Raw genomic sequence first — 27457 nt, 5'->3', positions numbered from 1 at the left:
TACATATGTGAATATGAAATTTACCTTAAAGTATCAGTAAATTCACAATGAATTACATGTTGTCTTTATGATATTTGAAAAACAACTGATGCATAAAAACCCAGGGTTAAGCTGGTATTGTGAAGGCCTTTAAGAACCATCCTAGTTTCTTCTGCAGAATACTATACGTTCATCCATCCATCTTTCTCTTGTTGTTTTTTTCTTTAAATTAAATGTCAAGAATTCCTTTAATGTGCTTATCACGATTTACCAGCGTGCAAAGTGTTTCAAAAATGCTCGTTCTCCCTGAACAAGGCAATAAGTTGTTGTTCTTTCAGGGATCATACTTGAATTCAGGAAAATGCATATATAATGTAATTATTAAATCAAATGTACAGTTTTATCCACTAGGCAGTCAGGATGCTGAACTCTCTCCCTGTTTTGCCCCCTCCCCAGACCCCCCCTCCCCCCCAATCAATGCTGAGAGTTGTCATCCTCAGGTCTGAAATGCACACACTCACTTTGATTTTAAATTGCACTATAGCAAGTTTTTGCACTGTTTTAAACTGTATTTTATTATTTTTATTAGCTTACTTCTTTTCTTTTTCAAGCTTTCCCTTGTTTATCTGTTGTTGTTGTCGTTGCTAGGGTCTGAGAGAGAAACGTAATATCAAATCCTCAGTATGTGTGGTGTATATAGTTTATTTGACAATAAAGAAAACTTTGAAATGTAACTTCAGTTTGCCTAAGGTATTTTAAAAAAGAGGTTTAGAACCACAGGGAAATTTGATATTTATTAATACAAACGTGATGGTTTTTTTTCAGCTATTACCTCTATTTGCTCTTCAGATATTGATTTCCCCTTCTTCCTGAATCCTTTACGCCTTATATATGCCAATGAAAGGACCATAAATAGGGAGTCTTTACGTTGTGAACCACTAAGATTATTATTACCGATGTAAGTTCACTCTAAGGATTCCATTTTGTAGTGCTAATGTTTATTTGACTTTTTTTATCAGGCTACTAAAAAGTACTTAAGGCCTTTGCAAACAGGGCCAACGACTAAGCTAAATGGGCTACTGCCCCATCTTAGCAGGTCTCCTAATGCACGGGTTCCCAAACTTTTCAGGCCATGACGCCCAAAATATAGGTGCCAAGACTCACGACCCCCACTGTACCTAGATGTAATTAGATGTTGGTTCAAACTTCATTTAGCTGGTCTGCAGAAAATTAGCCTAGCGACATGCACGTGTAGCTGTTTCCTGTGCTGTTATGAATCAACTGCTGCTACTGATGCTTGTTGATATATTTGCAATTTCAGATTACTTAAAAAAACCCCACAATATCTGGAAGACTTCGCGCGACCCCCCTTTAGCGGCTCGACCCCCACTTTGGGACTCCCTGTCCTAATGTATGCATGTACCTACTGCCCAAGGTTCTTCCTGCTTTATAAACTACTCTTGATAGCATGTGTCAATGAAATTTTAATTTCAGAACCAATAAAATCCCTTATTCAACTGGTATATTTTATACCTTGTATTTTAAGATTATCACTTAAATGGTTAGAGAAACAGTTTAACAATCAGATATCAGCTCTTTTAATTCAATCCCTGTATGCATGGTGGAATAAAATCCATTACTGATGAGAAACACCACATTTAAGAGAATATTCACTTTATTGGCATTTTTAAACCATTTATAACAAAAAACACCTTTTCTTTTTTTGTTTTGTTTTTTATAAAAGAAAGAAACTGTACATTGAGTGAAAAATCCCCAAACCAAAATGAATAAAACCAAAAGTGTTGCATTACCATTTTGTTGAACAATACCCTAAATCCTGAATATGGACCAATTTAATAATACTCAAATGAACAATCACTTACTGCATAAAACTCCCACAAGTCCTCACTGAGGTGCACATCATTAAGGTGAAAATTGCAAATAGACTAAGTATATAACCCAGTTCTCCAACTTTGGATCAGTCTGTACCCTATCAATTTTAATGTATTAGAATAAAAAGGTTCTAAGGTTACAAAATGTATCAACACACCATATGAGAATATCTCTATCCAAAGTGAACATCAAATTCATGACTTCACATCATAAAGACTACAACCTATAAAAGCAAAATAAGTGAAAAGAGACAATACACTAATACAAAGAAAAAAAAACACCCTAGTTACTGATATTTCCCTTCACAGAAACCATGAAAATGAAAGGAAATTGTAGGGTTTTAAAAATACATTTCCACCTTTCCAAAGCAATTACTGCCATATGAAAAAAGTTGGTGAAAATAAATCTCTGAATCAAACAAGGTGAGAGAAAGCACCCTGCTGAGTGATTTTCAAGGTGTCACAACTACTCTGCTGCTTTTTCCTCCTCTTCATTCTCTTCATTCTCTTCGTTATCTCCATTCTCAGTCTCTTCAGCCTCTTCCTCCTTCTTTGGGGCCTCATCTTCCGATGCAACCTGCTAGTAGGTGGAGAAAACACACATCATCACTTATTCTCTAAACATTACACAGGTACCAAACAAAGAGTTTATTTGCATATTAGACAAGAAGATGCAACTTTTCATACCTCCTTTGAGTCGGCCTCCCCGTTTTCTGTAGGGGCCTCTACTGTGTCTTCTTGAGGTTCTTCTTCCTTTTCTACTACTTTGGGCGCTACTACCTTTTTGCTTTTGGGAGTTTCCTGACGAGCAAAAACAAAAGCAGCATGAGGTGCACTGTCACTCATGTTGCAGAGGATACTAAAATGCATTTCTGTTGAATAGAGTGCCATAGTGCAGTAGCAACATTTATCTTTTTACCTTTTTCTTCTTTGGCAGTGGGGCTGCAGTAGTTTTTTGGAACCGTGGAGACTTTCTTGTTGGCTGAAAAACACATAGGTGACAGTTCAATCATTTTGAAATCTTAATCTGCATTATACAGAATCCTGAATTAAGTCCATAAAAACAAACAAAACAAAAACATTCTTACCCACAAAATGGGTGATTAAACCTATGTTATGCACAAACAGGGGAGTACTAAGAGCACAAGTAGGAAGTCCAGATAACGGTCTCTGTCTGATGTTTACCTTGTCAGCTACTAGCAAGGATACAGGCCATCTAATTTTGATTTAAAGCTCCTTTTTATTTTTCTTAAATTGTGCACTTTAGAAGTGGTGTATAAAACTTTTGACATGTTTATGAGAAAATAAAATAAGAAAATGAGCACTCCTTAAAATATCTCAAAATGTGGATAACACTCACAACTATGGGCAAAGAGGATACACTTACTAAAAGCAAAAACTGTAACATTTGAGATTTGTTTGTGATAAATAATGTAGAAATGTGGGCTGTCTGTTAACCAGCTCCCCCTACTGGCCGTGCACCTCATCAAAGCAAACAGAACAAGGTTTTAATCACAACATGTACATTCAGAGAAAGTTACTGACTCATTTATTCTTAAAAAAGGTCCAGTTTCTCACTTTCACGAGTATACAGATCAGTTATTAACTCAAGCATATACATCTCATATCAAAAAACATAGTTCCTTTGTCTTCACACTAAGTAGAACAAAATGTTCATTTGGACGCCATGAACTGTTTGGATCAATTTGAGTCAAAACCCAAATACTAACCTCTGCTGCTGCATCTGCCTCACTTGTAGACTAGGCAAGAAAGAGAGAGAAGGAGAAACAAATTAATAAAAGCAGAATCAACAACCATTCATGAGTGAGCTGGTGTGGGTGTGTGATGCAAAGGGGGGATGGGCACCTTTCCCTCTCTTTAAGTCACTAAGAAAATTTGAAACTTTAAAGTACTGCGGGAAGTCAAAAATGCTTCTTGGTCGACAAAAACGCCCTGCAACTTGTTGTTTTCCCCCACAAAGCACAGTAGAGCATCGTTCGTAAGGGCAAAATGGCTTTAAAAAGGAGCATGCTCTCGTCGCAACTTTAAATGGAGGGAAGTTTCACTCTCTCCCCCACGCTTCTCTCATGAATACAAGGAATTTACAATGTTTTCAAACGCATCACCGACCCCAGAATTACAATTTACGCATGGAATTATACCGTGTGGGAAGATGTGCAACTGCATTTTATTGATTTTGCAATCTACCTTGATGATCCTAAAAAAACAATTTGAACCAGAAATTTGGTTTTCGTCAGCTTTCCTGTAAAATAATGGGCAGCAAACCTGCCACATCCTATATAGAATGCATGAATGTGTGCGCATACCTTATCCAAAAGGCAATTATGCATAATTTCCTCTTAAAATGGCAATCTGTTAATCAATGTTTGTTACACCCTTTTGTTTAATGTCAGCACATTCATATTAAATGTTAACCCAATGTGCATTATAGTGACTAAACCACTGAGAAGAAGCATTATCTCACAACTACAATTTACATGCACAATGAAACTGCACGTTGCACTATAGGCTCTCAAGTAAAAAGGCGCCACTTCTCTGTCTACAACAGGGTGTACTCTACCTACAGGGCACTAAAGGCTGGCTGCACAGAAGCACATGGACGCACTGGAGAATGCATTTAAACGTTGCATCTTGGAAAAAGATTCATTTACACACAACAACACGCACGCGTGCCTCCAAATATGAAACAGTAAACAATATAACACATAATACATATTCTTGATTTGTTCGTTTTCAATGCAGTACAAATATTGAACTTACCTTTTTCTTTCCCATTGTTGCGTAAGTTGTTCGGCAGGGATAAAGGGGTGAAACAACCTTTCACAGTTAGGTAAGCTTGAAGAGTGGTCGAGCACCTACGCTACACCTTGAAGACAAGTAGGTGCGTCGCAGTTGTATGTGTGGTTTAACACAAACGTCCAAGCAATGCCGGACTTGCAAAGATCGGATTGGATCCAACATTTCTGTATATTTTATCCCTTCCCCTACCAACCTACCAGGAGTTTCTCCCCGCCCCTTGCTCCAAGTGATTGGCGTTGAGGTCTAGGCAACACACTTTTGAATGAAAACATCTTACCTGTGTGGGTAACATGTATGCCAATCGTAAACACTTTTTACCACAGGGTCTTTTTTCAATGTATTTTCCAGTTTAGATAAATGCAATATGTTATTTAGTAAAAAAAACAACAACAGTTGCATTATGGGTAATTCATTATAGTGAATGGAGTAACAATTACACATTTGCTTCCCCACTCCAAGGTCTTTGTTGTAACTTTTCCATTTTAGACTGCACAAACACATGAATTCACTTGAAGCTTTAAAAAAAAACAACGTAATTTATTTAAAAGTAAAAAAAAAAATACAGTGAGACAATTCTTAACCCAACTTAATCATCTACCATCACTTTTATGTTAAACAGATTTTACCTCATGTAATAACATGTGTCGTACAGACTGTGTTTTTGAATAGCTTTGGTAGAAACTGTAACCATTAGAATGTAAATGGCACAATAATAGTACAATTTGCGCTTTGTACTCTCCAGCTGCAGAGGAACAAAGATGGCGGCCGGCTATGCGTGGTTCCTTGTTCTGGGATCGGTTTTCCTCTGCAATCTAATGAAAACACTTCTGCCGACTATATCATCATTCGTAAGTAGGAACACACATAACATTTTAGCCTTGAAGTTAAAGCGCCATCGGTGTAGCCCAGTTACACCAATGTCGAATAGCTTATTCCACTGCAAGGTACAGACGAGAAGCTAAAGGGCTAACCAACTAGCTTATTATTACCCAGCTGTTCAGTTACCAACAGAGGGTGGGGTTTCCACGACACCTATTACACATCAAGGAATATTAGTTTGATGAATTAATGTTGTTTACACGCAATGAACAGGACTGTAAGAACTGTATTCTAAGTCACAGTCCTTGAACATAGTGTTGTTGCTGCTCAACCTTAACAAAAACACAATCTCGTGTGTAAATTACACGAGGTTTATATGTAAAGACACAGTGTATTATCCACGTGGAATAAACAAGAACAGTGTGACTGTGTGCCTGTATTAAACACAGTGGTCTCTAAATGTAAACTCACTGCAGACAATTACATCTGTTATGATGCACAGGGTGGGAGGCTTGAATGCTAATACTGTGGTGTTATGTTATCAGACACATTAGTTTCAAGTATTCGATAACCCATTCTGATGAATAAATAAAGAACTCACAGGGAATTTAAGTAGGGTTATATCTTATGTTCTACATAACATACGATATACATAATATGTCATTTTGCCTGTCGTTGAGGTGAACTAGCGTTAGCATTTAAGGGGCTTCTTAGCAAACATTGCTGTTGTGTTGAAGTAGCAGAAAGCTAACAATACTGGTTTGTAATTCAACACTAGGGAAGGCGCACGTTTTTAGCCACTGTTATAGAAGGGGGTCAATGATTTACTTTCTTAATGTTGATTTTGAAAAGGTTCACTGCTGACATGGATACATTAATAACTGTAGAGTTATCAAATGTGATTTTGCTTTGTATATGGGTCGTTGACAAATAAGCCTCAGAAAGGTTTTTTTTTTTTAAAGTATTTCCAGAATGGTCGAAATGCATATTTTTGTGTTTTGAACAGTGTGTTCTAACAAGGCTTGTACTTTAAACAGCTTTTTTAAGTGTTTCCATTGATTTTTTTTTAACCCTTTTCTTAACTTGAACACCCAAAAAATGTCAGGTGGCGCAACCAGATATTTGTCAAAATATATGTACTTACCTATCATTTATTCTAACTGAAAGTTTCAGTAAGTATCCCTTAGAGTGGTTACAATGCTTTACACGTTTGTATTTTGATATTTTGATTGTCTATTTTTTATTTACAATATAATAGGATTTTTGCATTCTATTGGCCAGGTTTAAAATATAATTTTTTACAGTTTTAGGTTGGTTGTACCACCTGACATGGAAAGTGTTACCGTCCACCTATAAGTTGATAAAAGCTTTTCTATTCTACAAACCTTTTAACTTAGCCATGACAATTAGTTGGGGTCATCAGAATTATTTAATATGTTGAAGTCCATTATAACTACTTACTTTCAAAATAAAAGGTCCATGAGTACAGTGGTGCCACCCTGACATTTGAGAACATGCAAATTGCTGGACAAAAGTTTTTAAATAACCTTAGGTGCCTTTTAAACTATTGATATTTATGAAATTATGTTTATTTCAAAGCTCTTATATGTAAAATCATGCCATGGTGTTTTAATTTCAATTTATTATTATTAAAATATTTTTTTTATAGTGTTTTAAGTCAGTTCACTTGCTCGGACGGTTGCGCCACCTGACATTTTCAGGGTTTGAGGTACTCAAAAATAAAATCAATCTCAATATTTGAATGTACTGAAATTGCATTCAAAATAAGCAGGTTTTATAGAATCAATTGATGTATGTCTTAAAAATAACATATATTTCAAAAGAAAATAATGGATTCGGATACAAAAATATGCACGTCATGTCAATGACCCGTGTTCAAATCTCTTTCAAGATTTTCACTATGAAAAGACTTCCCAGTGACTTATTAATCAGGTAGTAGTAAAGTCATAACCATTCTGATTACTTTTTTTTCAAGTTGTCAAAGATGATGCAAAAGGATGCTGAGCAGGAGAGTGAAATGAGGACAGAAGTCCAGGAGATGAAGAAGGAGCAGTCCTCAATTAGCATGATGGATGAGTTTGCAAGATATGCCAGACTGGAGCGCAAAATCAACAAAATGACCGATAAGCTGAAAACACACGGTGAGAGACACAAGTAGATATTTTGATATACATGCAGTACAACATGTGAGAAGGGCCCTCAGGTGCAACACAAGAGAAGCACGAATGAAGAAATTAGGAACACAAAACAACAATAATTAGCAATATGACATCTAAATACCCTATAAATACAACTACATTTTTAAGACACATCTACTTTTAAAGGCAAGTGTCCTCTGCAAATTAATGTCTACTGCAGCAGAGTCATCACTGTTAAAGAACCAACCCCAGAAATTTGCAAAATAATCTGGACTACATACAGAATGCCTGGTTATCAAAGAATTACTCTGCTTTTCCTTTCTAATTCACAAAGCGCACGAAAAAAGTTGAATGTACCCAAAACCATGCTGCAGAGCAAATAGCATCTCTGAGTGTCAGCGTTTGTTGTGTGAATTTGAATTACGTTTATGCTTGTATTTTGGCGGAGAGTTGGTAGTAACTGGGCCTCACTACTTGTAAGGGAGGACATGCTCAAACTTTTTAGTGAACATGACAACACTTCCACCTCCTGATGACCGAGAAATAGTACATGCATACATAAAGTCTGTTAACATTACTTTGAAATTAATATTTGTTCATTGTCAGTGGTCTGTCAGGATGACATGCACAGCAGGATGACATGCACAGCAGAATGTAGGTGTAGATAGTGAACAGTTAAATGCAAAACAAGAGCAAAGTGCATTGCACACACACACACACACACACACACACACACACACACACACACACACACACACACACACACACACACACACACACACACACACACACACACTGTTCCATCCAGCATTCTACAGGGTTCAGATAGTTCTAACAAAAAAATGAGGCAGTCCCGCCTTGAACAGGCAATGCAATAAGGGTCATAATAATGAAATGAGTATGACAAACTTATATATGAAACACATGTACAGCAGAGCAAAGGCTTTTTCAGTTTGTATACTATCTGCAGTCATAGTATTGTTCACTGATTGGGCACTTTTTTATATTGGGCAGCTTTCTATATTGGCCATACTTTTTGAATTACAAATACCACCATGATTAACCTACTGGAGCTAGGTAAGGTCAGGATTATATATAGTATTGCTTTTTTTGAAGTGGCTCTAAGGTTGCAAAACAGCATATCAAGTCTAACTATTAATCTGTTCTGTATTTTCTTAATTACACAGTGAAATCAAGAACAGCACAACAAGCTAAAATGAAATGGATTGTGAACATTGTCTTCTATATACTGCAGGTAGGTGGAAAACTACAAATACAAAGGCATTTAGTTGTAGATTATGTTGTAATTGTTCGACACACCCATCTGACCACAAAGACAATTTTGGACCATATTTTTGATACAAAAAAATCTAGTTTATGCAATATCTGTTTTCTGTTCTGGCATCTTTGCAAACAAACAAAGAATTATTGCTTGCATAATGGAAAACTTGATGTAACACATTCACATATCACACGTGTACCAATTTCCTCACCAGGCTGCTCTGATGATCTCTTTGATATGGAAGTATTACTCTGATCCAGTTACTGTGGTCCCAAGTAAATGGATTGCCCCAGTGGAGCGCCTTGTGGCCTTTCCAACTGGAGTGGCAGGTAATGAGTCTCTCCGCGGTATGTGAATCACACACAATGTTGATATATGTAGTGTTTCCCACAGAATGATGCTGTACCTGGGGCAGGGGAGTTATTCACAGGGGTGTCATGTAAAGATATTGAAATATATTACCCTTTTTTTTTGCGTTATGTCATCTATTTTAGTTCAAATACCAAGTGTGCTTTTTTCTACCGCTAAATTTAGTTTGTGTTCACTAACATGAACTTACTGTACTCTCAGTTCTCATATCCCCCTATACACACACACACACACACACACACAAAATTCCGACAGCTTTCCTCTCTCTATACACACAGCAGCATGTCCTCCAAATGGAAGTCAGTAGTGTATAGTTCTAAACTTTACTCATCAGCATCACACTTTATAAAGACACTCAAATAACAACTTGCATTTCAAAATCTTCTCTCACTCAAACTGCGTAGGCAAGACTTGTAAATTATGGTATCTGTCGATGGATGACATCGGCAGCAATCAGCTCCACATAAAAGTATGAGAGTGCTCACATTCAACATGAGACATCACACCTCAATCAGTGTTTTAACAGGAGGGACATACTGTAGGACCTCTCTCCTCTCTCCTCACCTACAGAGCATGTGTCAGGCACTGCATGTTGTCAGAAAGGAGGGACAGAATGTCAAGAGATCATGTTGTTCATTGATTGCAAATGGCGGTCTAATACAGATCTAAAACATTAATAAATACATAAAAATGGTTTGGAAATGTACGTGGGCAGCTCACCCAGGTATTGTCCATGTGTGGGAAACACTACTATAGTGTTTATTATTGTAATCATCCTAATACTGAGCTGTATATTGATTCACTGAAAGGGCTGTTCTTTATTTCAGGTGGAGTTGGAATAACATGCTGGTTGGTGGTTTGCAACAAAGTCATATCACTGGGTCTTCATGCTGTCAGCTAGCGACTTAGCTGAGTGATGTTCAGTGGTTTAACTTTTTGCTTAACTCTTTATTTGAAAGATCAGTGGTTCTGGAACTCTGTACCCTTTTTATTTTAACTGCTGTAATTAAAGATGTCAAAATGCAGTGCATTTCATTGAGGTTGTTTTATATTGCAATATTATTTTGCTGATCATTTTGTAATGTTTTTTTTTTATTTATGATGAGGGTGATTTGAGTTTATATTGTTTTATAACAATGGTTTAGGACCTCTTAAGAAAAAATAATCAAAGACTTATTTATCGTTATATACTGAGAATTCAGTGGCAAAAACAAGTCTGTGGATTATCTGAACAACTTTTACAAATTGAAATGAACTCGGTAAAGCTCTTGGGTCAAAAATCATTTAGCCGGAGAACGTAACTCTGCTGAGACTACTTAGTATGAACTTCCCTTCACTCATACTTAGGCTACTTAATCAACCCCCAATCAATCTTCAAGAATTCTTATGAGGCTCTTGACTCACTTCTTAAGGTTCTAATTGGGCTTCATGATCAATATGCTGAGGGCGGGTCCCCTTTGCAGGATTTCCATTGATGGTTTAAAGGCGTATAGTAGCATCTGATGTGAGTCACCTTTCTGTCATATTCAAATGTTTCTGCTTGTCCTCTCTCTCCTGCAACCTGTGATCCTGGCTGATAATCTGTAGATTCTTGAAACAAACCCCTTTGCATATTATTTTGTTTTCTTAGCTTGTTTCTGCTTGTTTCTGCAATGATTGTTGTTGTGGCAGGCCCAAGTCTCATGATGCAACAACTGCCAGACTGTAGCCTACTTGTAGTGACTGATGATGACCTGGAAACTAGGATGATGTCAGGAGTATATGTGATGAGAAATGATTTTGAATGATGAGAAATAGAGACAAGTGCATTTTGTATTTCTGGATAAGTAAACCCAGTTCAACATCTTATGATGTTTGAGTCCTATGTGTATGCATAGATCTGTGTTGTTCTTGGTTCACATAAATAAAAGCACCAATCCTGATCAAAAAGCTGTGTTAATGTGATTGAAATCTGACTTAACAGTGAGCACATATGCCTTTGGTATATCAATTAGAAGAAGATGCAAATGCAATCTGTGATGATTATGTCCAGTATGTATACATGAAAAATAGTCAATACATGAGTGAGTTGTTGCTTTGAACCCAACACCCTTCTCACAACTGCAAATCTTTAATCTTTGCCAAAGACCAGTTGAGACATTCTGATCAGAGCCTATAATCAGGAAGATAATAGGTAGGCTATAAACACAAGGTAAGATCCAAAAGTAGAAATTGTGCTAGACAAATGCAGGATAGAGTCCCTAAGGTGCAACACAAGAAAAACCTGAATCATGATATCAACACCATAAACCAACATTAAACATTGACTCAACAAATGATTTAACATCAATTGTAATTGTATTGACAATTGTTTTAAAGTTACATTTTGGGGCATTATAGCATTTAGTAAATATGAAAGAAAAAAAGAGAGAGGAACGTGGGGAGTAGAGATCGAGGGAGGGGGCAGCAGAGTATCATGGCTGGGATTCAGGCTAGTGACCAGTCAACCAAGGCTGTCGTCTCTGTACAGGAGGGCGCAGACTTAAACCTGCAAAGTTTTTTTCTAACTCAGCTATTTCCAAGATATTGAGATTACTAGTCTTCCAATGAGAGGCACTGCAGACTTGATTGACAGACGGGAACACTGTAGCTGTTGGCTAGGAGGCTCAAAGCCCGCCTCTTTCTGTCACAATCGCTCGACAGAAGCAATATGGCTCCTGCCGCCGAACAGAGGGGTGACGTCACGGGTACTACGTCCATATTTTATACAGTCTATACTTTTTACCCGTCATAGACACTGCTGACATCTACCGTTTTTAATTTTGCCTCTGCCTGAGTGATTTAAGCTAATCATTTTACCATCCGCTGAATTTGGACTTTTGTAAAAGTTGGGGAAACTGGGTATGGATGTTATACTTTTTGGTTCAGCACAAGAAACTAATTTTTTAAGTTCTTAAGTTTTATTCAAAGTACCAACATAGAGATTTCTAATACAAATGCAACCAATTTGAAGCTCTGCGAGAACCCCACTGCCATGTGGAAGCAGGGAGGAAGCATAGACTGTATAAATAATGGACGTGGTATCCGTGACGTCACCCATCTGTTCCTGAGCGCTGTTTTGAAGCCAATTGTTGGTGGTAGCCATATTGGTAACGCTGAACTCAACCAAGCTTAGTGTGACGTAAAGAGGCGGGGTTTGAGCCTCCTAGCCAACAGCTATGTGTTCCTGCCTGTCAGTCAAGTCAGTCGTGTCCTTATTTTGGCAAAAACTCGTAATCTTAACAAGGATGGTCTTTTTTTAATTGGTGTGTATGTGGTTTCCGGTGTTTCTGCACCCAGCCTCAAGCGGATGCTCAATGAATTGCAATTTATAACACTCCCGCATTGGCTTCATATTTTGAGACCGGAGGTTGCCGCTTTGGAGGAAGTGTGTAAATATTCAGATGATCATGTGACTGCTGTGTGGTGGACATTGTAACCACTGACATACTGGCAGTGTTGCCAACTTAGCGAATTTGTCACTATATTTAGCGAGTTTTCAGACCACTCTAGCAACTCTTTTTCAAAAAAGTGACTAGCGACATATCTAGTGACTTTTTCTGGTTTTAAATGAAGACTTTTTGAGACTGACGTGAAAGCATGTATCTTTCTCAACGAGCGGTGGATGCTGCTGTAAGTCCCTCCTAGGCTGTATTCAGAGCAGGCAGCGTTCATCCCTCAGCATTCAGACTGCAAATTAGTGATGTTCGATAGCACAGATTTCCTTTCCGATCCGATACTGAGTAAAATTCAGGCTGGTATCGGTGATACCGATCCGATCCGGATACTTTGTGCAAATACACCTATTGTGTCTGGTAAATCTAAAAAAGTAGTGTATTTCTGAGTAATTTATTTATTTATTTATTTTAAACTCATAAGTATATCGAGGTAGCGGCCTCATTTACAATATAGCCGAGCTAATACAACAACAGAAAAACCAAACGGAGGACACAATCATACAAAATATGTGGAAATGGTGTTTTAAACACAAACAAAAAAGAAAATAAGTAAAACAATAAAACAATTACAATAAATTATTGTTTCATTATTAAGAACTAGAACTAGTAGTTCCCACCAACCACGTATCATTTAGACAAGATCTCAATGGTTTAGTTACTTTCCACTGTGTTCCTGTTAATGATAAACATTGCCTCAAATGAATGAAGTATCAAAAGCATCGATATTTTGATTTGAGAGTCGATTTTAGAGCATAAAGATCTGGTATCGGAAGTATCCATATTTCAGTATCGATCCGCACATCACTACTGCAAACGTATCACGAATGTACAAAGACACCACTGGCTGATCCCACCTACTGTCTCTTTTTGGTCCATTTATATAGTTAATGTAGATTATATACATGTAAAAATGTAGAAAATGTTATGGTTGAAAAATGTCATGTTTTACTTTCATTTGTTGTAGGCTTCTAAGTGTAGTTATAAACATATTTAGGGTGTTTTCTTACTCTCTTTCTGTGTCTCCCTCAACATTACACGTCTCTCGTGCAGCGTCCATTACAGTTTAAATTATGCAAATTAAGTGATGACGCCATTTAGCGACTTCTAGCGACTTTTAGGACAGCCAATAGCTACTTTCCTCACTGAGGAGTTGGCAACACTGCATACTGGTGTTACAACTTCACCCATTACAAACATTACAACCATACCCTGCCTCCCCCACTTAAGGTTTCCCACGCAGTCAGAGGGGAAAAAATGTACAAAACTCTCAAAACATTCGAACCGTGGGCCCATGTGTGTTTAAATGGTTACTCCATTTTCTTTTTCAGCGTGTGCTTTCTAATAATAACCAGTTTTACGAACATGGGGCAGGAGGACATAGGCTACTGAAACTTGAATGTAGACTACAGTCCAAGCTTCACAACAACTTCAACTGAATTAAGTCAACAAGTTGCTGCTAAGGGGGGTTCTGGGTGTTTGAGTTATAGTAGGCCTACTGGTCAGCGCTATTTCTGTCCATATATGCACTCAGCTAAGACCTACAAGCTTATTCACTGTCCTCTGCCTGGATGGACAGCTGAAGTTGCCAATCACTCTATTAGCTGCACCCATAGGGACCAACCCGCCAATCCCGCATTGATGGGACCTGGACAAAAATAACCCGTGTGTGTGTGTGTGTGTGTGTGTGTGTGTGTGTATGTGTGTGTGTGTGTGTGTGTGTGTGTGCGATCTCAGTGCCATGTCTTCGTCCTGAGTACGCACTAATAATAGGAGTCCCCCTGCTCCTTTAAGAGCCTACTTGTTGCATAGTCCTCAAATATAAAGAAACATAATGGTGATTAAAGTATTCCTCGCCTCGTCATCAGGATCCACTGCGGTAAGCAACCACCCCGTGCGCCTGATTTCTCACTGAAATGAACTTTACCGGTTGTACTTCTTTAACCGAGCCAGACTTTGTTTCACATTGAGGCCTTGGAACCGCAATATAAATGCCACTTGCTTTTCATTTTTCAAAGTTATCCCATACTAACATGTTTGCTCTGAGATGTATGCTTGCGCGGTGCTGTGGTAGTTTTCTTCTAGTAAAGTCTATGTATTACAGAGCCTAGAAAAGGGACTCTAGCTCAGACCCCGCTGTAAAGTGTTGGTAGAGATTTTACTCCGAATAAACAGTATCTCCTATATGTTTGTCATAAGGTACATCTTAAATCAAGTATAATGGTTACTAAAGCATAAAGGGGTGAATTTATTCTACCGTGGGCTTAACAGTATATAAGTAATGTGAACCACTCCCGGAGAGGCATGGTGGACCATGGTCAGCAGAAGATTAATATCTTACAACAGAAAGATCATCTGGAGGAGCTATTTGTATCTTTACCTGTCTCAAACTTGTCTAGCTTGAACCAAATAAATCCTTAGGTTAGGTTAGGATAGGTCAGGTCCAAATTTTATGTTTAGAACAGAGAACATGGCAATTATTAACTGAATGCAGTAGTTTACCTACCCTCTTATAGTGTATGTGCTCTTGAACTTGTTTTCTGCTTTGTTTTTGGGCTGTGAATTTAATGGATGAAAATAACTCATTTTTTTGTGCTTTTTTCATTCACCCACATCAATACTGATTTTGTGATTAACTATAACTGGTCAGAAAGTGACTTCATTCACATAGGACAATACATTTCCATAAACTAACCATACATTATTAAAGCACTTCTGTGGAATATGGTTGTTTTTGCAGTTAATATGTTAATATGATTGGACAGGACCCCAGTTTAAGAGATGCATGTTGTGTATTTGGTTTGAATTTAAACTGTATTACCACTTAAAGACATAGGAGGGTTCAGATTGTAGTCTTTGAAATTCCTAACCCTTCTCCAAACAAACTTGCCATTAATTTTTTTTACAGAAAAATGTAATGCATTGCCTCTGCTTTCCAGATCAAAAAGAAACAGCAAGATGTGGTGGGCTTTTTGGAGGCTCTTAAAGTGGACTACACTCAGTTGGACATCGCCTGCAATGAGGAGAACCGCATGTGGATGAGGCAGAATGTCCCAGAGGAGAAGAAGCCCAACACTGGCATCCCCCTGCCCCCTCAGATCTTCAATGACGAGGGCTACTGTGGGGTAATTACACGAAGAAACAGAAAAATCACTCATTATTCTGAAGAGGAATCTTTAATTTAGGTTAAAAAATAGGTCATCTAATTTCTTCACAGGACTATGAGACATTCTTTGATGCAAAGGAGGACAACTCAATCCATGCCTTCCTGGGGCTGCCCCCTCCTCCAGGGTCAAAGGTTTGAACTTTTCCTGTTTTTGCTAAATTTTGTACTCTTCTATGCCTGCTTAATGTGACAGTATCATCATTTATTTTAACCAACAGATGTTTTATTCTGATTCTGGATTGGCTTTCTGAAATACATCATATATCTGATTTTTGTATGAACCATGTTACCAGTTATGATATTTCATTGATGTTTTTGAACTATTAGAACAATACAACTAATTCAATGGCTACCTGTTTCTGAAGATGTGTCAAATTTCCCAGTAGAATCATGAAAACTTGGTGTTCTTCAATATTTATTGTACCAGGCAGTCATCAGGAAACTATTACTCTGTCATAAATATAGCCGATATAGGTTTACAAGAAAAAAGTAACTGAAACTAGACATGCAACTAATTGGAAATTGTTAAATCTTAAATACTTGTAACCTACTAAGTCAAACTAAGATTAAATTAATAGACCACCTTTCTCTCCCCCCTTCAATTGTGGGACAAAGTTGTTATGTTTAAACTAAAGCCTAGTAGGTTCATTATGGCACCACACCATTGTCATAGTGCCGATGCCATAATAAAAAAAAGAAAACATAAAACGTAGGGGGAAAAAAGCACAATGCATAATGTACAGTTCTTTAAAAAGGCCATCTTTTCAGGCTTAAAAAACAGTTAATCCCCAGCGTTGTCTAGTAAACCAAATCACAGAAAACTTACCATCCCCATGCCAATAAAGAAAAATAGGTCAGAGTTAAGTGAAAAGATAGGTGGTGTTAGACGATGTTATTTTTAGATATTTTAATTTTCTCACAAGAAATATGCATACCAGTGTTATGGCATAAAATAAATCACATAATGACAAGAAGAAACTTTTTAAAACATTTTTTGTCTTGTTTCGTGTTATCACTCATGATGTAATAACATGAAACTCTTCTTTGAGTCGTGCAGAGAATACATGAATTTAGTAACATGGCTCAACAACACAAGCACAACAATAGTAGTAGTTGTTGCTGTTTTAATAGCAGTTCCAGAAAAGTCATGTCTTTAGTATAAAACAAACTTTGAATATCTTGTGAGACTAATGATCTATCCTTTGTCAGACTAATGATTTTTGTCATTCAGTTCTATTTAGGTCATTAATGCACTGATCCTCTGATCATTATTATTATTGAATTATTTCAGTAAGGCAGCTTCCTGATTCCATTGCAGGTTCTTTTGTTATTTTTTTAGCTCATTTTATATTTTTTGAGAAAAGAGAAAGCTGAGAAGTTGCCCATCATTGTTACTTGGTTGCACTAATAAAGGGAAGTGCTGTACATCTGTGGTTGCATTATTCTATTAACAATTTGCCATATTTTTTAAGTATGTAAGAGATGATTTCATTGATAGCCATAGACTATATGTCTTTCAACGTAGACTTCCACTGAGAGGAACATATTAGACTATTTGGGAACTAAATTTAGACTGTCATACCAGCTCGGTCATCAATGAAAATGTCCTGGAAAATGATCTCTAGAAAAGAGTGGGAACCCTGAAATATTCATGTTGTTTAGCCAGCCTGATTGACGCAAACCCAAACTAGCATTTTAGCCACATTATTTTGATATGAACGGAAACTAACGATTTTACCTCATCTTTCGGTCTGTGGTGTCAACAAGCAGAAGCAAAATGTGCCGGAACTCTTTTTTAAAATGTATTTATTTTACCTTTATTTTACCAGGTAAGTCAATTGAGAACCAATTCTCATTTACAATAACGACCTTGGCACAGATCTTTACCACGGACTGATTTGACATGATGTGATTAGGTTGCCTCTGGTGTTCCTCAAATTAGTTAAAGTTAACAACCGTTGTCAATGGGTTTTGACCAGTCAGAATCAAGCATCTTACACAACCGGAAGATCATTGAGAAAGCCGGGTAATAAGTTCTTAAGTAACACTTTGGTGAGTGCCAAAGCAAATTCTTGATATCCCCCATTCAGAATGAAGTAGTTTGTTTAAAACCCAGACTCCCAAATATATCAACCTTTAATTTTAATATTAAAGGTATTTATATGAATACATTTCTCTCAGTTTTTGTTTTGAAAACATTTTAAGTAGCTAAAAGTAAGATTTTCATGACACGCTGGGGATTCAAGAGGTTAATTTCAAGTCCTCAATCTGTATAATACACTCATGTAAATCTGATGATTCTATTGACACAGGAAGCAGAAAAGGCAGAGAATGCGGATATTGTGAAGAATGGGACCCACGCTGAGAATACAAATGCAGATGGCGACCTTGATGACTTAATAGTAATGCCGTCACTCCTTTTATTTCCCCCTCTTACTCTGATTTTTGTTGTCCCTGTATAACCCCATCCTTCCCATACATTATAACTCATAACTTTTTCTTCTGTCCACCCCTTTTGACTTGAACAGGCCTGGATCTTTCCTGGGCTGCTGTGTCCTAGTCATCAGACTGACCTCTATTTTCTGTTTTTTGCATGAGTGAGACATTTAACAAAATATACTGTGTTCTCATCATAACACTTGGACATTGCATCACTGCTTTCAGACTGCTTATTTTGTTTTTGCTCTGCATAATTTGAAAGACAGTGTGTGTTCTTTATACGTCTTGACTACATATTTTATATTTATATTTCTAACAATTTTCTTCCAAAGTGCAAACCCCTGCTCATCTGGGCTTTTTACATCATATACATTATACAAACTTATACATAAATAGGATTTACCAATAAAAATATATGCTTATCACTTGCTACATTTAACTGTTTACAATTCCCTATCTATAAACAGTAATAAAAAAAACCCCTGCTTGTTTTCAATTTTAGAAAGTTGAAAGAAGAAAATTTGGTGGATTGTATGAAAACACAACTTTCAAGTTCTGCTTTGCAATTCTAACCACATTTTCCATTTCTAAAACTGTAATGCATTACAGCAGAGTTATGACAGGTTTAAATATATCAATGTTTTATCGTACATTTGTTCTATTTTTGGACTGGAAACAGGGGAACAGCTACCATAAAAAAATCTTCCGTCCAGTTTTTTTAATCTGTAATAATCCAGCACATAAAAACCCAAATGGCAACTGGCACTGTTCACTTAAGTTACTATACCTTATTTTCCAATTAGCTTCTGGATTCAGCTTTAATATTCCATAACAATCTGACAGTAATTTCCATTTAGTCATGTAGATACACAATGCAACAATTCTCAAAGCAGAATTCCATATTTCTATTTTTTGTACTATTTAACTACTATTTTATAATGTAAAACTACCTCTGCAACTCACCACTGCACTTTATCATATTATTTTAGCCTGTACATATTAGTCAAGCCTATTTGTTGCTTCTTTGTATTTATAGCTAAGGTTATTGTTATTATATTTTTATTTTATTTTTTATTGTAGTTCTTATTCTTATTCCTATTCTTATGCCTTGTACAAAGAGAGCACAGTTTACTGAAGTCAAATTCCTTGTGTGTTCAAGCATACTTGGCGAATAAAGCTGATTCTGATTCTGATTCTCACATTCGCCAAGAAAGCAAATGATTAGGTAATTGGCAACATTTATAGATTATATGTTTGTTACCTAAGAATAAATTGCTGTCTTCAATTTATGATGCTTCACTCTGGCTCAACAGAGCTGACCCGCTCCACTCTACTTCCCTTCACCAATTTATTCCTTGGATTGATAAACACTTTTCTTTGAAGTTCTCCAACCTCTCATAATGATGAGCAGACCATCCATGCCATTGCTTTATATGAACATACTCTTTGATAATCTCATCATCTGTTTGCCTTGACCACTAGTTGTTTTTTCACAAGGAGGTTCCAGTAGAGGAGCGTAATGGAGATGCACACACAGAGGAGGAGCTGCTAGATGCAGGTGATGAGGAGGAGGAAGAAGCTGAGGTTTGCGAGGAGGAAGAAGTAACAGAGGGGGAGGCCGCAGATGACGAAGAAACAGCTGGGGAGGAGCTCCCTGCAGAGGAGGAGGAGGAGGAGGCAGTAGAAGAAACAGATGAGGTCACAGAAAACATAGTAATTGCCACTGAACTAGAATCCACACTCCCTTTCCCATCTTTCTTTGGATAGTTTTGAATGAATGTTTTCCTTCCACCCTCCCATCATTCCTGGAATGCTCTGGTTTTCTCCCCTCAGCATCTCCATTTTTCCTTTATTGTTTCCCTTTCCTTCCATACTAAGGATTTGCCTCCTTTTCAAGTTCCTGTCGTCCTCGTCCTGCATCTCCTTGTCCATGAGTACAGAAACTTACTAACACAAAAAGTAGCATTCCTGTTCACCATTTATTAAGCACCACTGTATAGCTAACCCTTTCACTATTATATTTCTGCAACTTTTTCAAGTTTCTTGTCTGTTTTTCTTTATCTTGATGTGTATTTGTCTTCCTCTGATGAAATTGTACAACTTCCATTGATGACTTCACATTTTACATTTCACTGCATATCCATTGACTTTTCTAATCAAGGTTTGTCACTCGCACCCCAGTTTGTCTGGTTCAACAAGCCTGTGTGATCTGTGGATTCTGTGGTTGTTCGGTGTAAATATAGACGGAATGTAGTAGTATGTGTGGGTATTAGACCAAATGCACAATATGACATCTTTAACATTAAATTGTTTCTTCTTTTAGCAGGCTCAAGCAGAGGAGGAAGAAGGACAGGTAGGTTTCTCAAAAACACACCTAACTACACTTTACACTTAAAAGCACTGTATTTTGATGACATATTTTTTAATGGTAAGAAACATATGAAAAGCATAAAGGAAACTGGTAAAAAAAAAAGTTTAAAAAAAGGCTGCTCTTTCTCTTTTCTTACACAGGAGGAAGCTGATGAAGACAGGGTAAGGACAGAAACTTGGTGTTCTTGTTGCTGAGTCTAAAGCCTGTTATTATTACAAAAAAAGCAGTTATTGCTAGTTGGGCAGTGTGCTAGCTGAAATTCAAGAAAAGAAAGATCTTGAAGCTGAAATCAATAGAATCCAAAAATGTTGAATTATTAAAAAAAAAAAACACACACAAACAAACAAAAAAGCTTGGGCTTATTATCCTTGTTCACTTTGGTTTAAAGAGCCTAAGAATAGTTGATTGCTGAATTTGTCTTCTATTTTCTGAAGTGTAGTGTCAGTATGTATAGATGAAGCCAACTATGACCAAAACATGTACAAACCCACTGTGACTTTAAATGCTCTATTTTAAGTTATTAACAAAGACATCAAGACAGGATACAATCCAGTCCCTTCTTACTGACAGGACTCAGTCTAACTCATCTTAATCTACCATGAGCATTGCACCTCACGGTATTTAGCTAGTTACAGCTGCAAGGAAAAACGTCCTTTTCACAGGCAGAAACCTCGAGCAGAACCAGACTCATGTTAGACAGGCATCTGCCTCGACCAAGTTGGGGTTGGAAAGAGGGATATAGGAGAATAAGAGCGAGAGAGTGATGATAGTGATGAGATGGATAGTAGTAGTAGTAGCTGTTGCCACTGGAGTCTGGCACGTTCGTTGCAGGAGGAGTCTGGAACGTCTGCAGCAGCAGGACGGCAGCAACTCAGGAAACCTACAAAACAATAGAGCTCAGGAACTCCAGAAAGGTCTATGGTTAGTAACTTTCAATGGGACAGGGAGTGTTAAAGTAAGTGATGGGAGGTTGGGGGATAGAGGGGTGAGATGTTTAATGTTTGTTGTGATTTGGCGCTATACAAATAAGGATTTTAAATTGTACTCTAAATGAATGTCCTGTAGTTGTACACAGGTAATAGAGTAACCTCTCTTTATTCTTCACAAGGACAATCACTGTCTTCTTTTTTGCAACCTTTGAGCCGTGTAAAAGCATTTGAATGCTGAAAACCTTTTTCTTTCTTTTTTGTACCCTCTAAAAACAATCACCTTTTCAGCCCTATTTGCCCCACTTTTGGTTGGGAATGCGTGTTGGGATCGTCAAACACTTTTACCAGCCTTATATAGCGAAAGAGAGACATACTGGCATCAATTGTTAATATAACTCAAAATAATTTACTTTGATGTTACCCTCAATTACTATCGCCACCTTCTGCTTCAGGTAAATGCATTTAAAATAGGCATGTTACATCAGACTGCGATCCAGACCTGAATCACATGACCTTTTATAGATGAATTCGTTTCAGAGATCCTTTTGCTGCTGGTTACACCAATCGTTTTTCATGCATGCACTTAATGGCATTTGATCCTTCTTTGCCCCTCCTTTTGTTTTGTCCATCCCTCGGTTTGCTCCCTCCAGGAGGAAGAGGATTTGCAGTCAGAGGTAACTGTGCGATGATTGTCTCTTACTATGGCTTCTCCATATCGTCTCCTATTATTTTTGGGGTCAAGGAAGCAGCTTTAGTTGTGTTGGGTTTGAATGAGTTTTGGTCTACAGTTACCACTACAGTTCCCTCTCAAGAATTAAACTATTTCTTCCTTGCTCTCCTGTTCCTCGCTTTTCTTCCTTATTAACCCTTTTTTTTAACCATCTTTTGTGCTAACATCATATTCCTCATTTCTTCCTGGTTCCTGACAACCTCAACTATCACCATCATTTTGATAGTTTTTTCCAGAAAAATTTTAACCTAACATGCCTGTTGCACAACATGCTATTTTGCTCCCCACACAGCCTGCTGACCAGCTATCTGTTATTCCTTGTAGGAGGAAGAAGAGCTACGACAGCTTGAGGTAGATTTATATGCTTTCTTTTTCACTTGCCCCAGCCTTCCTTGGTTCAGCTTGTGTTTTCATCACAATCTCTCTCACTGTCATTTGAACATTTTTCCCCCTCTATCAAACATTCCTTTGGTTTTCTCTTTTACTAGTCTAGGGACCAGAAGCATGGCATCCCTGTAAACAATAACAAGTCAGAATAAAGTAAAAGAGTTCGAAAAACGATATTTGAGCTTACCAAGAGGTTTTGCCTGTAACTGTGTGCATTGTTTCTATCAACTTATATATGCTGTGATGTAGTCATAGGTACTATATGACCTCTTGTGACTCTCATAAGAACACTGGCCACATAATATTCATTCCTATAGAGAAAATAATATGCTGTAAGTCACATTAGTCAGCTGTCAGAGGATATTAAATTGTTTTACTGTGTAGCCTTAACTTTGCAAAGTGCCCAGATGTAAGTTGTTACTTTCTTTTGACCTGGGATTGGCTGACAAGGGCCCTAGACCTTATTATGTCCAGCGCCCTTCTGAATCCAAACTTATACACTTACACTTACACTTAGCTGCAAGTTGTCTTGAACAGGATTCACTTAGCATATTTTCTTACTGCATTGAAACCTTAAACTTTACAAGTTTAGACATTAATGGATCCCAAATCAGGTTTAGGCTTCAGGGTGTTGCCCACTTCAGCAAGCAACACTCTGAAGCCTAAAGTCAGTCTTAAGTATCAAAAAGATTGCAGCTAAACAAACGTTCCTTTGCTAAATGTTGTGTGAAAAGGGCTCTGCTGTGCTGAGACATTCCAGCCACTGCCTGATCTTCTATCATGTATGCGTCAGTGCTTTGCTTTGCTTTGCCTTTTTCCCTCTGCCTTCCTTCTACCTTTCCATTTATTTTGTTGTTGACCCACCTCTCTTGCAGGAACAAGACAAACCAGGCAGTGAGGTAGTCTCTGTGGTTTGTTTGTGGTTTCTTGTGTTTCAGGGATTATAGAGTAGTCGTACATTGTCCTTCCTCTCTTTCTTCTTCTTTCTTTCTTTGTGTGCTGCATGGACTTCTTTTCCATGCAGAGGCCTGATAGTGTGCAGCATGATAAATATGACAGTATTTTATTTGTACCTTAGGTGGATATAGTTTTGTGACAATAATCTGACCCTATACACTTCCCCCTTTCTGTGGCTTCACTTATTCTTCTGATTTCGTTTCAGGAGGAAGAAGAGGCTGAAGTTCAAGAGGTATATTTAAATTGTAGACTCTTTGTTAAAGTCATGCATGATGTGAATCATTTAGGCATTTTAATGCATGATTTGGTTGCATTCGAAGATTGTATGTATATGTGTGTAGACATGTTATGCTTTTTTTTTATCAAGGCCATTGTGTCGTGGTCAAGTGCACAAAGTTAGAAATGTGCCATTAGTCCGATTTTTACTTAGAATCATATATTTAAAGATGGCACCACACTACATTTGTTTCTAGTCTGGTGGAAATGGGAAACACATCCATCCATGCTTTAAGAACAGTTTTTATTTTATTTTATTTAACTCTCTTGGTTGCAAAGTGGAGTGACTTTGACATGTTTTCAATTTGTTATGTTGCTTGGAGAGGGGAACCTGACTTGACAAGGGGACGTGTTGTTTTCTGTTTGATAAGAAGTTATGTCATTTGTTTGTTTTTGCCAAGAAATGTAAAAAAATGACAATTTCCAAACAGGATGTTTGAGTTGAAAGCCATCTTATTGTTGTGCAAAACTTGGAAGCGAAAAAAAAAAACATTTTACATGAGAAAACACACTAGATTAAACTGTTAGTCATAGTGTTTGATACACACTATATTAAGCTGTATGACGGGGGTGGATCATGCAATTGTAGTTTCTTATTCCTGTTTATAATGCCAACTCTCTTGTCCCTAGATTAGGGTTCTGTTTACTTGGCAATGAGCAGTTGAAAAAACTGTACCAAAAAGGAACAGTCATCAGTCTCTTCAGCTGAAAGGGGCATGACAAAGTATACAATGACTTGTAGATGTTGATTTGACAGCATCTTGGGTGACCATCCAAGCACCACTTTTATCGCACAAAGGTCATCTCAGGATCTGTGGGTCATTAGTTACCTCAGCGTCCTCTTCCCTGCCATCATTGGCAATGACTGCACTTCTCTCGGATAATGTCCTTTCTATTTTTGACCTGCCCTTATTTCAAACACTTGAAGTCCTCCTGCCACCTTCTTGCCATTTGGACTATGGCCTCATGTGACTCCATGTCTTCTCTTTCTTTTTTAACACTTCAGAAGAATAAGACCTGGAAAAACACAGGTGATATAACAAGAAAAAAAGTCACCTCTGAGCTGCTTCCTGTGCCTGACAAAAAATGTGTTCCACCCTTGTTATGAGGATTGTGGATCTTAGTGAGACAAGGAATACAAGGCTTAAGAATATCTTGATTATTTAGACCTTTAGATCACTGATCATTAGGTCGATACAAAAATTGTCATTGGAATAAGGTTGATGGAGAGAGGGACAAGACAAGTGGTTTTTTAACTCACAGCTTTATTGATACCAAATGTGCAAGATTTGCTTTTTATCAACTCAACAAACTAAGCAGATACAACCACAATCTTATACCTAGTTTAAAGCCCCCCAACCCAACCCATTTAAATGAAGGGACCAAACAACAAGCTACATTTATCACAATAAAATTGGACTGAATTGGCCCCCAGTTTTTTTTGTTTTATGATGACACAGCAAAAAACATTTAAAGGATACCAATCACAAAACAGCCTTACGTACACCGAAAAGTTTAAAAGATCTTTGATATTCTACCCATTTGCTTTGTTGTTTGTAACTGACATATGGAAGTATCTTTTAACAGGAGGAAGAGGCTGAGTAGAGGCAGACGACATGGTCACATTGACTTACTTCTGTCCAGGTAAGTCTGCAGCTTTGTGCTGGTGATTTTGCTTTCCCACTAGAGGGCAGTCAATCCTCACCACAGCATGGCATCTTGAGTAGGCCCCATCAGTGTTGCATTATATTACACATGAATGCAACAAAATAAATTAAAAAGGAATTCCTTTTCTGAAGATTTCTAATTATTGTGTCTGTCTTTGATCATGCTATGGGCTAAATAATAATAATTGTTCAACCTCCCTGCTTTATCCACATTGTAATATGTATCAATGAAACAGTTTTTAAGTATTCACTGCAATGGAACCCTATTACCTTCAAATATAAGATGCACAAATCTAAAAAAAAGCAACCCTTATATTCTCCTTGCAGAAGCTTTATTTGTATGGCGTTGTTTGTTTTTTGTCCATTTACATGGAACACCACAGCTGAGTACACAGAATGCCATGGGGATCATGTAGAGTCATAAAACCATCCCCCCTTTCCATTTTCCTGGGGCAGTTGCATTAATGGTTATGGTGATGATGTTGATAATAATTCAAATCCTCAAAGCCTACATTTAAGTCCTCCTCTGCATATCAGGCATCTATGACCCACTAAAGAAAGAGCCACAGAGCAGGCTTTGAAGGATGGCAATGCATGCCTCTCCTCTTCCTCAGCTGTCTCCCAAACCCCTGCAAGCCCCTGTCATGCCTTGTTAGAGGAAGTTGCAAAGTAAGCTTAGATATGCCTCCGGAGGAACGGGCAAGCCTGGTGACACAGGCACAGCATGTGTTAGTGGCTGCCTCGGCCACCACGGACAAAGGGAAAATTGTGTGATTTCTTTTCTATTTATTTTTTCTGTTGGTCTTGTGTTTTCAGCCTGAAGGAGCCTTCAGTTTGTCTCTCCCTGACCCCTGAAGCTTGACCTCCCTCTGTCCCGTCAGACAACCCCCCTACCCTCCCCAAAAGCCACACTGGACTTCACTGGAAACTGTTGATTGTGTGCTGAAAATACTGAAAGTCCTAACCTACAACTGCCCTCATCCCATCCCTCTCTTTTTGACTGAAATGTTGACTTAATTTTTATATTTGCCTGTAGAGACATGCTGTTATAAAAATGTGCAGTTGTTTTGTAAAACTCAAACATATTTCTCATGTTTATGTTTCTCACTTTAAGAAATTACAAAAAAACCTTTGGCTCGCCAGCTCTACTTCAGGAGGTTCACATCTCAATGTTTCATATTGAACTCTGTCGTAAAGACTCTTGTATTGTGTATTTTTTTTTAAACTTTAACCACCAACTTTTACCAACTAAATGTAGAAATGGAAACCAAGACTTTTAATGGCCACATGGCTTGAAATATGTACATTATCTAAGCCTGCAGACATACTGCACCTCTATGAATGCTTCTGCTAATACTACTGTCTAATCAATGCACTATTTAATAAGGAAGGAAACATGTGTCCGAGGATTGGATGCTAGAAAGATGCAATAAAGTAGACTGATCTAAAAACTCATGTTTTGTGTTGACATGCTGTACTGATAGATTGAAGGTCCATTTTTGCAGTCACGCCAGTTTGGGGCTGAAAAGAAAAATGACACACCTTGTTCAAGAAGATCTTGGCAAAGATGGAGCAGCAAATTTGGTATAATCATTTGATATATTGTTCAAAATATGTGAAAGGGTGTTAATGACACATGAACGCAGTTTACATCTAACATCCATGGAATTACATCTTCATGTGTTTTGGAGCTATTATAAATGTATTAAGCCCTGGGATAAATGTCCATTATTATTATTATT

The 27457-nt window shown here is 37.6% G+C and overlaps 3 protein-coding genes across 11 annotated transcripts; 2 read left to right on the top strand and 1 right to left on the bottom strand.

Annotated features, from left to right (window-relative positions):
* Positions 1-1817: 1817 nt before the first annotated feature.
* LOC117824935 (glutamic acid-rich protein-like) lies at positions 1818-4909 on the bottom strand. 2 transcript variants are annotated; one of them, XM_034700450.1, is made up of 5 exons: positions 4653-4909; positions 3602-3631; positions 2791-2853; positions 2559-2672; positions 1818-2451 (listed from the first exon to the last, which is right to left on the bottom strand). In XM_034700450.1, the coding sequence occupies exons 1-5, from the start codon at positions 4665-4667 to the stop codon at positions 2338-2340; spliced, it is 336 nt and encodes a 111-aa protein (XP_034556341.1). In that variant the 5' UTR covers positions 4668-4909; the 3' UTR covers positions 1818-2337. The 2 variants fall into 2 exon arrangements, with proteins under 2 accessions (XP_034556341.1, XP_034556342.1); XM_034700451.1 differs by having other exon boundaries at positions 1818-2448; positions 4653-4858.
* A 140-nt stretch (positions 4910-5049) lies between these two features.
* On the top strand, positions 5050-11249 carry get1 (guided entry of tail-anchored proteins factor 1). 3 transcript variants are annotated; one of them, XM_034700448.1, is made up of 6 exons: positions 5050-5150; positions 5434-5539; positions 7507-7672; positions 8857-8924; positions 9166-9280; positions 10148-11249. In XM_034700448.1, the coding sequence occupies exons 2-6, from the start codon at positions 5450-5452 to the stop codon at positions 10219-10221; spliced, it is 513 nt and encodes a 170-aa protein (XP_034556339.1). In that variant the 5' UTR covers positions 5050-5150; positions 5434-5449; the 3' UTR covers positions 10222-11249. The 3 variants fall into 3 exon arrangements, with proteins under 3 accessions (XP_034556339.1, XP_034556337.1, XP_034556338.1); XM_034700446.1 differs by having other exon boundaries at positions 5051-5150; positions 9166-9298; XM_034700447.1 differs by lacking the exon at positions 5050-5150 and having other exon boundaries at positions 5314-5539; positions 9166-9298.
* Positions 11250-14018: 2769 nt separating this feature from the next.
* Positions 14019-27170, top strand: sh3bgr (SH3 domain binding glutamate-rich protein). Of its 6 annotated transcripts, none has more exons than XM_034700443.1 (12): positions 14019-14672; positions 15733-15918; positions 16011-16091; positions 18272-18361; positions 19896-20096; positions 20725-20751; positions 20910-20930; positions 22349-22372; positions 22753-22779; positions 23978-24004; positions 25636-25692; positions 26532-27170. In XM_034700443.1, exons 1-11 carry the CDS (start codon positions 14628-14630, stop codon positions 25651-25653), a joined length of 747 nt encoding a protein of 248 aa, XP_034556334.1. In that variant the 5' UTR covers positions 14019-14627; the 3' UTR covers positions 25654-25692; positions 26532-27170. The 6 variants fall into 6 exon arrangements, with proteins under 6 accessions (XP_034556334.1, XP_034556333.1, XP_034556332.1 ...); XM_034700442.1 differs by having other exon boundaries at positions 22721-22779; XM_034700441.1 differs by having other exon boundaries at positions 20722-20751; positions 22721-22779.
* The last annotated feature ends 287 nt before the right edge of the window (positions 27171-27457 follow it).

This window comes from Notolabrus celidotus, chromosome 14, assembly GCF_009762535.1.
Source record: "Notolabrus celidotus isolate fNotCel1 chromosome 14, fNotCel1.pri, whole genome shotgun sequence".
NCBI classification, from domain to species: domain Eukaryota; kingdom Metazoa; phylum Chordata; class Actinopteri; order Labriformes; family Labridae; genus Notolabrus; species Notolabrus celidotus.
Note: the sequence above shows the minus strand (reverse complement) of the source record. Positions and strands in the feature narration are given on the sequence as shown.